General features: G+C 45.5%; 1 protein-coding gene across 6 annotated transcripts in view; it reads left to right on the top strand.

The window, feature by feature from the left end:
- LOC118393643 (neuron navigator 2-like) overlaps nucleotides 1-12,500 on the top strand; it is a 137,084-nt gene that overhangs the window by 31,207 nt on the left and 93,377 nt on the right. For all 6 annotated transcript variants that reach the window (XM_052461950.1, XM_052461945.1, XM_052461946.1 and 3 more), the window contains exon 3: nucleotides 1,584-1,636. In XM_052461950.1, the coding sequence (XP_052317910.1) occupies nucleotides 1,584-1,636 (53 nt within the window). The remainder of the gene's footprint in view (nucleotides 1-1,583; nucleotides 1,637-12,500) is intronic.

Raw genomic sequence — 12,500 nt, 5'->3', positions numbered from 1 at the left:
AGGTAAAGCAGAGGCGGTGTCCATTGCAAAGGTCGTCTACAGCTGACTCATTGACTAAGTCTGTCTGGCTATGTCGCTGTGCTGTTTTTGACACGGTCCCCCCCCCGCCCCACACACAGCTGACTACTGCTATCCTGGTGTCATGTAACTGAGCTCTATCCCTCTACCAATCCCCAATATGAGTGTCCCATTCACCAGTTCATTCATAGTTTCCTCCCCCCCTCTCTATGTAGATGGAGGGGGATATCACACAAGACCATTGCTACTGAAATCTGACCATGCAGCTTAGTGGGTGTGAAGCAGGGGGACCGTGACACAGAGTCAGAGACCCCGCTGGGATCAGTAAGCACATTATTTTGGTAGGAGACAACAGGGGGGACCGAATGACAGATACTGGTGGGGTTTAGAGTAGTCATAATATATACGGAAAATAGATACCTTAAAAAAAAAATGGGCCTCACTATGGGCCTCGGCATCTTGTCAAGGTATCTCTGTGCAATTAAATTGCCATCGATAAAATGCAATTGTTGTCCTTGTCCTTAGCTTATGCCTGCCCATACCATAACTCCACCGCCACAATGGTTGACATCAGCAAACCGCTCACCCACACAATGCCATACACGTGGTCTTCACTTGTGAAGTGATCTAAAACGACATATGAGGTGGCAGAGGTAGAGAAATGGACATTCAATTCTCTGGCAACAGCTCTGGTGGACATTCCTGTGACATTGTGTTGTGTGACAAAACTGCACATGCAGAGTAGCCTTTTATTGTACCCAGCACAAGGGGCACCTGTGAAATGATCAAGCTGTTTAATCAGCTTCTTGATACGCTACACCTGTCAGGTGGACGCATTATCTTGGCAAAGCTAAACACATTTATTTGCACAACATTTGAGAGAAATAATCTCTGTGTGCTCATGGAAAATGTCTGGGATATTTTATTTCAGCTCATGAACCATGGGCTCACTTTACAAGTTGTGTTTGTGTTTTGGTTCTGTGTACATTCCACAGGGTGTGTTTATGTGCAAGCGCGTGTGTGTTTGTGAGAGTGTTTATCCACCTGACACAAAGTTTGGACCCACTGGGATAACCCTTTATTTTCCTGCAGTAGGTGGTAGTCAGGTTCCTGTGGCGGAGATGCCCAGTGGGCCCCACCAGGCTGTAGTGTTGAAAGAGGACAATCTTGTCTCAGCTGCTGTGGGCTGGGCCTCTAAAGGATGGGAGGGATCCACACACACCCTTTCTCCCAGCCAACTCTGCGTGGCCCCTAGTGGCCCCACGCACATTTGCTATAACTAGATTGGGTTTCATCTCTCAGAAGAAAGAGGAGGCAGTGACCCTCTCTACCCAGTCACAGGCCTGCTCTCCTCACTCACCCTCTCTGGCACTGAGTAGGAACATCCTGGAGTAAGAACCAGGGATACCACTAAGAACACATTTTCTTCTCTCTCTCTCTCTCTCTCTCTCTCTCTCTCTCTCTCTCTCTCTCTCTCTCTCTCTCTCTCTCTCTCTCTCTCTCTCTCTCTCTCTCTCTCTCTCTCTCTCTCTCTCTCTCTCTCTCTCTCTCTCTCTCTCTCTCAGCCAATGAGAAGATTGAAGACATCAATGGCTGCCCAAAGAGTCGTTCTCAGATGGTGAGTGACCTTCATAGGGTTTCCTTCTATTGGTTTGTGTGTTTGGCAGTATAACGTTATAATCCTTGTGTGTGTGTGTGTGTGTGTGGGGGGTCTGTTTGCTTGTTTGTATGGGTGAGTGTGTGAAGTAAAAAGTTGCTTTTGATGTCTTGGTCCACCACAGTAGAGCGTCTGTGTTTGTGTGTTGACTCATACGTGTGCGTGTACTTGAGCGTGTATAAGCTGTGCGTACATACAGGGCCTTATTTAAGCAGGAAATTAGAATTTAGCTCTGTCTCAGAAGACATTGGTCCAATTGAATGGTTATGTCTATTACTCCTGTTATTTTTAAATGTGTGGCTTTGCGGTCAGTCTTTGTAAAAAGGTCTGGCAAATAGACAGGCCATTGGCTCTCACTTTGAAGCACCAGAGACTGAGGTTTGGTGTCTGGAAGAGAACCAAGCTCGCTTCATCACATTACTACTAGAAATAAAAACTCCACTTATGTTATCTAAGGGGACAAAATCCAGACGGAGATTTCAAGTTACGATGACAATAAAATCGTTAGCAGGGCGATGTTGTAATGGCTGTGGCCACTGTATAAGGATTCCCTTTTGAATAGGGCTTTGGCAAGCATACTCTTTTCCCAGGCAAAGGCGTAGTTCTACTGTATATTCCTTTCTGTGTCTATTGAGGTTTGTTGTGGCAGTTTAACATTAGAACACATGAGTGTGAGAGAGAGAGTGTATCTGTGTCTGCGTTTCTATACGCATTTATTAGGGGTGAGTATTTGAAAGAATGTCTCATTTTGGAAGGGCTGACCACAATTAGTCGACTGGTCGATTGTTTCGTTGATAGGCTGTTGGTCGACCAAGATTTTTTTTAGTCGAGCTGTAGCAAATATATATGCCTTCGGAAAGCATTCAGAGCCCATGTACCCCCTTTTTCTCCCCAATTTCATGGTATCCAATTGTTAGTAGTTACTATCTCGTCTCATCGCGACAACTCTCTTACGGGCTCGGGAGAGACGAAGGTCGAAAGCCGTGCGTCCTCCGAAACACAACCCAACCAAGCCGCACTGCTTCTTAATACAGCGCATCCAACCCGGAAGCCAGCCTCACCAATGTGTCGGAGGAAACACCGTGCCCCTAGCGACCTGGTCAGCGTGCACTGCTCCCGGCCCGCCACAGGAGTCGCTAGTGCGCGGTGAGACAAGGATTTCCCTACCGGCCAAACCCTCCATAACCCGGACGACGCTAGGCCAATTGTGCGTCGCCCCATGGACCTCCCGGTCTCGGCCGGCTGCGACAGAGCCTGGGCTCGAACCCAGAGTCTTTGGTGGCACAGCCTTAGACCACTGCGCCACCCGGGAGGCCCCTTTTCCCACATTTTGTTACGTTACAGCCTTATTATAAAATGTATTAAGTATTTTTTTCCCTCATCAATCTACACACATTAACCTATAATGATAAAGTGAAAACAGGTTTTTAGAAATTTTTGCAAATGTATTAAAAATAAAAAACAGAAATACCTTATTTACATAAGTATTCAGACCCTTTGCTATGAGACTGGAAATTGAGCTCAGGTGCATCCTGTTTCCTTTGATCATCCTTGAGATTGGAGATTGGGTTGATTAGAGTCCACCTGTGGTAAATTAAATTGATTGTACATGATTTGAAAAGGCACACACCTGTCCCACAGTTAACAGTGCATGTCAGTGCAAAAACCAAGCCATGAGGTCGAAGGAATTGTCCATAGAGCTCAGAGACAGGATTGTGTTGAGGCACAGATCTGGGGAAGAGTACCAAAACATTTTTGCAGCATTGAAGGTCCCCAAGAACACAGTGGCCTCCATCATTCTTAAATGGAAGAAGTTTGGAACCACCAAGACTCTTCATAGAGCTGGTCGCCTGGCCAAACTGAGCAATTGGGGGAGAAGGGCCTTGGTCAGGGAGGTGAACAAGAACCTGATGGTCACTCTGACAGAGCTCCAGAGTTCCTCTTTGGAGATGGGAGAACCTTCCAGAAGGACAACTATCTCTGCAGCACTCCACCAATCAGGCCTTTATGGTAGAGTGGCCAGACGAAAGCCACAGCCCGCTTGGAGTTTGCCAAAAGGCACCTAAAGATTCTCAGACCATGAGAAACAGCATTCTCTGGTCTGATGAAACCAAGATTGAACTCTTTGGCCTGAATGCCAAGCATCACGTCTGGAGGAAACCTGGCACAATCCTTACGGTGAAGTATGGTGGTAGCAGCATCATGCTGTGGGGATGTTTTTCAGCAGCAGGGACTGAGAGATGAGTCAGGATTGTGGCAAAGATGAACGGAGCAAAGTACAGAGAGATCCTTGATGAAAACCTGCTCCAGAGCACGCAGGACGTCAGAATTTGGTGAAGGTTCACCTTCCAACAAGACAATGACCATAAGCACACAGCAGGAGTGGCTTCGGGACAAGTCTCTGAATGTCCTTGAGTGGCCCAGCCAGAGCCTGAGCTTGAACCCGATCGAACATCTTTGGAGAGACCTGAAAATAGCTGTGCAGCAACGCTCCCCATCCAACATTACAGAGCTTGAGACGATCTGCAGAGAAGAATGGGAGAAACTCCCAAATGCATGAGGCTATAATTGCTGCCAAAGGTGCTTCAACAAAGTACTGAGTAAAGGGTCCGAATACTTATGTAAATGTGATATTTCAGTTTGTAAAAAATAGCAAAAAAAAAAAAAAAAACTGTTTTTGCTTTGTCATTATGGGGTATTGTGTGTAGATTGATGAGGATTTCTTTTTTTTAGAATAAGGCTGTAACGTAACAAAATTAGGAAAGAGTCAAGGCGTGAATACACTGTATAAATGTGCCCATTTTGGGATCTGATAGTATTCCTGATTGGCTTAAAGCACCGCCACTAATGAGCTGTGGAGCATCTCACAGTAATCCGTTGAGAATGTTCCTCAATGTATTTGAAAAATCTTTCCAGCTCTCTCCCTTCCGATAACCAGTCACCGTGAAAGGGAAAAATGTCACGCTCAGTGGAAACGTCATAAAATAGGCCTACCTGATTACTTCTAATCAGTGCTTGTCGTGAACTGAAGCAGGTTCCGGTCGACATTTTGGGTGCTGGTACTGTTTATATTTAGGTGCAGGAGCTCCACAATACTTTTGAGCTAATATTCTCTAAGTGGAACAGCTCAAGTAGAAGAAAGGCTGAGGTGCCGGTACTCAGCTCCGGTGAGCTCCTGCCCAAGTCAAGCAATGCTTCTTATCCCTTGCGCAAATAGCCAACAGCCGTGTCTGTCCCGAGCACCACCCTGAGGGCCCAGAATATTTTATACGACGTTGCACCGCAAGCTTCCGCATTGATACAATGTTTTAAGTTCGTTGCAGACAGGCTGTGCATATCCAATGTGATTTATAGGATACCTTTTTTTGTTTATTAGGATATTTTCTACCTGCAGGCTGCAATGTTTTTCTTTGTTGGTTTTACGTGGGCTATTTTTGACATAGTCGGTAATGGCAACAGAAGTCCCTTTTTAGGTTTGTACCATTTTCGGTTAGATTTGGATGGAATTTTGATGAATCACATGACAATGATTGTGAGACACGAAGACGTTATTCTAAAGGAAATGAAACTGTCCCGCGAACATGTGTATATAAAAAAACACAATTGGCACGCAGATTGGTTGCAATGGTCATGTAAATTGACATTCCACATGAGAAAGGTTGCCGACTCGTCGTGTAGCCTATTACCGGCAACTTAAGCAGAGCAAATGGCAGAATCTGCGAAAGCCAACAGGAGCAGGAGGAGAATGGTTGGTTCAGGTTAAGGTTTATTTTTTTTATTCTGGTTATCTGGCTCCCCCTTGAGTCATTTGTGTGTTATTTCATCAAACAGTGAACTTAAAGCGTCAAACAAGCTCAGTGCATATCATTGATTGACGACGATCGATTGATAACTTCCGGTCGGCTAAGATCTCATTTTGTCGGGACCGCCCTACATTTATAGTACTCACATCTTAGCTTGAAACCGGGCTGAAAGGCAAGCGTTTCCGGTATGCTTATCTGTTGTTTCACTTACTGGTTGTTCTGATACAAATCGGAACATATTTTCACTGCACTTGTCACGCTCCCAAACAATAAACACATCTTGGGGTTAGACATTTTGTCAGTGCTTATACATTTGACCTTACATTTGCACATTTCGTATTCAATCATACTGCTTGTGATTTCAGTTTTTTTTTTTTTTTTACTGCGATGGGAAACTAGCCGGTATCCCTCCTCTGAATGTGGAGGGTTGTAAATTGGGCCAGTGTGCCAGTTGAAGGCTAATTTAGGCTGCTAGCCAGACCGCGCCCCCCCCACCACCACCAACACACACACACACACCCACACACACACACACGCGCCCCTTGTACAGCTAGTCCCTCCCAGGTTCATACCCTTGCCACCCAGGACATAACCGTTGCTTTCGCAGTGACATGCTGTCATTGGGGTAGTGGTGACACAGAGGTGCTAAAACCACACAGGACGCTCCCCCTACTGCAACCCCACTCACATATCCCCTGAAGTGCTTTAGGTCTGTCAGAGGCCTACTTCTTGCTTTGGAGGGATATAGTTGTGTTTCACACACACACACACTGTTCTGTTGTTTGGGTATATGTATTGGTGTGTATTGTTTAATTGCTGTGTTGTTTCGTGTTTCTGGGTCACAATGTTTTATTTCCAGCTTCCTGTTTCGCCCTCAGTTTGGCTCGAGTTCCCGAGAGATCTGCTTCTCTCCTCTGCTGGGACCAAACGTTACTACTAGCTCCATACAGGTCGAAACCAATTCAGACCCTTCTTCCCAAGTAGGCCTCTCTGACTGGGGGATGATGAAAACGAGGCCTTACGAGGCTTCATAAGCCCTCGGAGAACGTCAAATGGCGTTTCCTTCTTTGCATCAAGGCATTGTCCGTTCTCAACTGCAACCCGTGTCTCACCTTCAGGTGTCACTCACGGCCATGGCGGCTGTAAGCCTGACCAGCCAGCGTTTGACTTAAGTGAAATTATGTTATTTACAGCGTCAGGTTATCACGACTGACGCTCCTTCCATGTCCCCAACGGTTCAGTACTAAGGCCATGGTCGTTCATAGGTTATATAACTATATACTATATACTATATTCACGTAGTATATGATCATCTAGATTGTATTGATTGATAATATGAGTCCCCAGAGATGAATAGGGGAAGCAGGATACTGTCTGAAGTTAGTGTGTAGTCAGGTGTGTGACAGCTAGGGGGATTCCTTCCTTCTGACAACGTGTGTGTATGTGTGTGTGTGTGTGTGTGTGTGTGTGTGTGTGTGTGTGTGTGTGTGTGTGTGTGTGTGTGTGCGTGTGTGTGTGCGTGTGCCTGCGTACATGTGTGTGCACACGTGTCTGTGTGTGAGTGTGATACCTAATTGTATCAGCTGGCCCGAACTCCATGTAATCAGATGCGAGTGCAGAGCAATCACAGGTACCGCGCTGCGTAGTGTTGCTAGGCAACCCCGTATGGAGGAGTGTCACCCGTTTGACCACAAGGTATCGGCTGGAGCCACTGTTTGGGTTAGCTCCCCTCCTGTCATCCCGCTCTCCTCCTCACCTTCTTCTCTGCGGGTAGAGAATTGTGTATTTACCTAGTTTCTTGTCGCTCTGTGTCCTCTGCTGTATCTAGACTGCGTTCAGTTTGATTGTTTCACTGTAAAGTGCTGTAGTATTGGTGCTATTGGTTTGTTTTTTTGTGTGTTGTGTGTGTTGGGTTACTTGCCACTTGGGTGCCAGTGCTACCAGCTTTTAAAGAAGGTAGTTGTGTAACACTATGAAACTGTCTAGTTGAATTACATCAGGAGGTACAGTACAGTCGTGGCCAAAAGTTCTGAGAATGACACAAATTTACATTTTCTCAAACCATTTATCGGATCATCAAGAACTTCAAGGAGAGCGGTTACATTTTTGTGAAGCTGGCTTCAGGCCACCCAAGAAAGTCCAGCAAGTGCCAGGACCGTCTCCTAAAGTTGATTCAGCTGGGGGATCGGGGCACCACCAGTACAGAGCTTGCTCAGGAATGGCAGCAGGCAGGTGTGAGTGCATCTGCACGCACAGTGAGGCAAAGACTTTCAGAGGATGGCCTGGTGTCAAGAAGGGCAGCAAAGAAGCTACTTCTCTCCAGGAAAAACATCAGGGACAGACTGATATTCTGCAAAAGGTTCAGGGATTGGACTACTGAGGACTGGGGTAAAGTAATTTTCTCTGAATCCCCTTTCCGATTGTTTGGGGCATCCGGAAAAAAGCTTGTCTGTAGAAGACAATGTGCGCACTACCATCAGTCTTGTGTCATGCCAACAGTAAAGCCTCCTCAGACCATTCATGTGTGGGGTTGCTTCTCAGTCAAGGGAGTGGGCTCACTCACAATTTTGCCTAAGAACACAGCCATGAATAAAGAATGGTACCAACACATCCTCCGAGAGCAACTTCTCCCAACCATCCAGGAACAGTTTGGTGACGAACAATGCCTTTTCCAGCATGATGGAGCACCTTGCCATAAGGAAAAAGTGACAACTAAGTGGCTCGGGGAACAAAACATCGATATTCTGGGTCCATGTCCAGGAAACTCCCCAGACCTTAATCCCATTGAAACTCCCCAGACCTTAATCCCATTGAGAACTTGTGATCAATCCTCACTAGGCGGGTGGACAAACAAAAACCCACAAACTCTGACAAACTCCAAGCATTCATTATGCAAGAATGGGCTGCCATCAGTCAGGATGTGGCCCAGAAGTTAATTGACAGCATGCCAGGGCGGATTGCAGAGGTCTTGAAAAAGAAGGGTCAACAATGCAAATATTGACTCTTTGCATCAACTTCATGTAATTGTCAATAAAATGCCTTTGACACTTATGAAATGCTTGTAATTATACTTCAGTATTCAACAGTAACATCTGACAAAAATGTCTGAAGACACTGAAGCAAGCCGCAAACTTTGTGGGAAATGTATATTTGTGTCGTTCTCAAAACGTTTTGGCCACGACTGTATGTTAAAGTTGTGTTATTGCGTTGTGTTGACCGACTACAGGGTTGCTGCCTCTAAAACCCACAATGTAAGGGTACCGTGAAGCGAGATAGGTATGTAACGGGGTTAGTGTCACCTTGGTTTACAGGTGAGGTGGTCTCAGTGAAACTGTCTTGAGAGTGTGAAAGGCGGGAGGAGAAACAGACAGGCGCCAACTCAGTCATGCCACAAGCCAGGATTCCTTAAGACATAAACAAAGCTTCTTCCGGTGAGGGGACGTACACACACACACACACACACGCACACGCACACACGCACGCACGCACGCACGCACGCACGCACGCACACACACACACACACACACACACACACACACACACACACACACACACACACACACACACATACACACACACAAACAATAGATTCTCTGTGGTGTAAAAAAAAGTGTTTGTTCATAGGGCAGTTGCAGGGCCGGCCCTACTGTGCTGCTGGCTGGCTGAGACCCAGCATGTGATGACAGCCTTAGAGAGAGAGGTGTGTGTGTCTGAGAGAGAGGCCCAGTACAATAGAACAGTGGTTAGTGTGATACTGTATTTGCTGTGTTCATGCCACCAAGACAGGTTCCAGAGACCTTTCTAGGTAAGAGGAAACTCTACGGACATGTTAGAATTGTATCTTGGTTTTGAAAGTTGTATTTTGCTATGACGACGGTTGGTATACTGTATTATTTTGTAATAATAATTGTCATTTTTTGTTGCTTCCCAAGGTGGCCATATAACTGGGCCTGTTTCTAAAAAAATGTGGGATTGCAAGTTATTCAGTTGCAGTGTAATTTGAGTACTGCTTCTGTCCAGTGTTCAATCTACCTGCCTAGTTAGATTATCTGTGGCTGTGACATGTCTGTGACACGTCTGTGACACGTCTGTGACATGTCTAGGGTTTTTAGTGTGTAGGTTGGAGAGGGAGAGACTTACAGTTGAAGTCGGAAGTTTACATGCACCTTAGCCAAACACATTTAAACTCACAAATACATTTTTCACAATTCCTGACATTTAATCCTAGTAAAAATTCCCTGTCTTAGATCACCGCTTTATTTTAAGAATGTGAAATGTCAGAACAATAGTCGAGAGAATTTCTTATTTCAGCTTTTATTTATTTCATCACATTCCCAGTGGGTCAGAAGTTTACATACACTCACTCAATTAGTATTTGGTAGCATTGCCTTTAAATCGTTTAACTTGGGTCAAACGTTTCGGCTAGGCTTCCACATGCTTCCCACAATAAATTGGGTGAAGTTTGGCCCATTCCGTAACTGAGTCAGGTTTGTAGGTCTCCTTGCTCGCACACGCTTTTTCAGTTCTGCCCACAAATGTTCTATAGGATTGAGGTCAGGGCTTTGTGATGGCCACTCCAACACCTTGACTTTGTTGTCCTTAAGCCATTTTGCCACAACTTTGGAAGTATGCTTGGGGTCATTGACCATTTGGAAAACCATTTGCGACCAAGCTTTAACTTCCTGACTGATGTCTTGAGATGTTGCTTCAATATATCCACATCATTTTCTATCATCATGATGCCATCTATTTTGTAAAGTGCACCAGTTCCTCCTGCAGCAAAGCATCCCTACAACATGATGCTGCCACCCCCGTGCTTCACGGTTGGGATGGTGTTCTTCGGCTTGCAAGCATCCCCCTTTTTCCTCCTAACATAACGATGGTCATTATGGCCAAACAGTTCTATTTATGTTTCATCAGACCAGAGGACATTTCTCCCAAAAATAAGATCTTTGTCCCCATGTGCAGTTGCAAACCGCTGTCTGGCTTTTTTATGGCGGTTTTGGAGCAGAGGCTTCTTCCTTACTGAGCGGCCTCTCCGGTTATGTCGATATAGGACTCGTTTTTCTGTGGATATAGATACTTTTGTACCTGTTTCCTCCAGCATGTTCACAAGGTCCTTTGCTGTTGTTCTGGGATAGATTTGCACTTTTCGCACCAAAGTACGTTCAGCTCTAGGAGACAGAACTCGTCTCCTTCCTGAGTGGTATGACGGCTGCTCAGTCAACTTAGTGTATGTAAACTTCTGACCCACTGTAATTGTGATACAGTGAAATAATCTGTCTGTAAATAATTGTTGGAAACATCACTTGTGTCATGCACAAAGTAGATGTCCTAACCGACTTGCCAAAACCATAGTTTGTTAAAAAGAAAATTGTGGAGTGACTGAAAAGCGAGTTTTAATGACTCCAACCTAAGAGTATGTAAACTTCCGACTTCAACTGTATATACTCCATCACGGTTCCCTGTGTTGTCCCCATGACGTCAAAGCTCGGCACAACACCTATTGACTGGCTTTATTACACACTAATGAATAACCAGACTGTGTTTACTCAAGGTTGATTAATCATGCACACCGTTGATGAGAGGAGCACTGCCTGATCAGAACAGAGGAGAGAAAGGAGCGGAGAGCCCAGAAGAGAAGACGGGACAGGAGGGGATGAGGGGGAATACGAGAAAAGTAGAAAAGGATAGAAGGACATGAGAGGAGGAGGGGAAGATAGGAGTGGGAAAAGTGGACGAGTGCGAGAGGAGGAGTGGCAGATAGGCGGTTGTGTTTAAAGTGGAGAACTCCTTGTCAAAGCACCTGTGTCTCCCTCGTTCGATTTTCTATTCCAACAGTCGGATGATTTCTCGCTTTTCCCGCACTACACTGGGATACCCAAAGTTGAAATTCTGAATCGATCCCCCGTTTGAATACAGATTAAACATGTTTTCTAAAATGCATGAGTACTGATCTCTCAGCAGGTGTTTTTATTTAGCCAGAAGCATCTTATCTTTACCCCTTCAGTACCAGGGGTATTTGGGTCAGGGGTGTATCATAGAAGGGGCCAGGGAAGTATTTTAGGAGTGTGTGTGTGTGTGTGTGTGTGTGTGTGTGTGTGTGTGTGTGTGTGTGTGTGTGTGTGTGTGTGTGTGTGTGTGTGTGTGTGTGTGTGTGTGTGTGTGTGTGTGTGTGTGTGTGTGTGTGTGTGTGTGTGTGTGTGTGTGTGTGTGCGGGTATATCACAAGGAAGATGGTGACATTTCAGGGGAGGGGTATCTTAGTCAAGCTAGGGTCTGGGCGGTATTTCAGGGTGGCTGGCGGGTAGTTCAGTGAGGCGATGGAGGCATTTGGGTCTGGGGTATTTAAAAAGAAAGGGCATTTTAGTGAATGAGGGATATTTTAACGTTGTAGCGAGCAGAGCCTGGGCTAAATTCCTCAGTCTGTGTGCTCCCTGACCCTCCAGCATGTGTCACCCTATAACAGCTGTTCTGGGGTCAGCGGGTCACAGAGATGACAGAGGGGCCAGACTGCCGTTACAGCTCACTCGCTGATCTGGAGTCTGCTTCCGTTTCGTCATATGACGTCATTGACAGGCCTGATCTAGAATCATAGGGCTAGAAGGAGGATGTTGCTATTAATGTATTGAATAGGTCATGTTATTTTAGTTAGTTTCCTATAAAGTACTATGTTATTTTCCTAAATGGAAACTCTGAACTCTGCTCAGTTGGAACCCAATCCACACTAATAGACGGTAATTGTGATTGCTTCTATTTCAGTTCAGCTGTTTATGTATTCTAGATCTGCTTATAGCATCGTTTGTGTACAGTTTGCAGGGACAATGTTCGACCTGTTTTCAGAGTGGTTTGTAGTAAGTGCTTTGGTGGAAAATGTACTACTGAAGTGTATTACTAGGGTGTGTGCTAGCTGTTACCGATGGCGGTGATTCAATATGCCTCGGTATATAGCGTAAGACAGATTCCGTTTTGACGAAGGTTCCCTGGTTGAACAGTCTAAGAGTATAGTCCCAATGGCCGCTC

Source organism: Oncorhynchus keta, chromosome 14, assembly GCF_023373465.1.
Source record: "Oncorhynchus keta strain PuntledgeMale-10-30-2019 chromosome 14, Oket_V2, whole genome shotgun sequence".
NCBI lineage: Eukaryota > Metazoa > Chordata > Actinopteri > Salmoniformes > Salmonidae > Oncorhynchus > Oncorhynchus keta.
The sequence above is the reverse complement of the archived record's forward strand: the minus strand, read 5'-3'. Positions and strand labels throughout refer to the sequence as shown.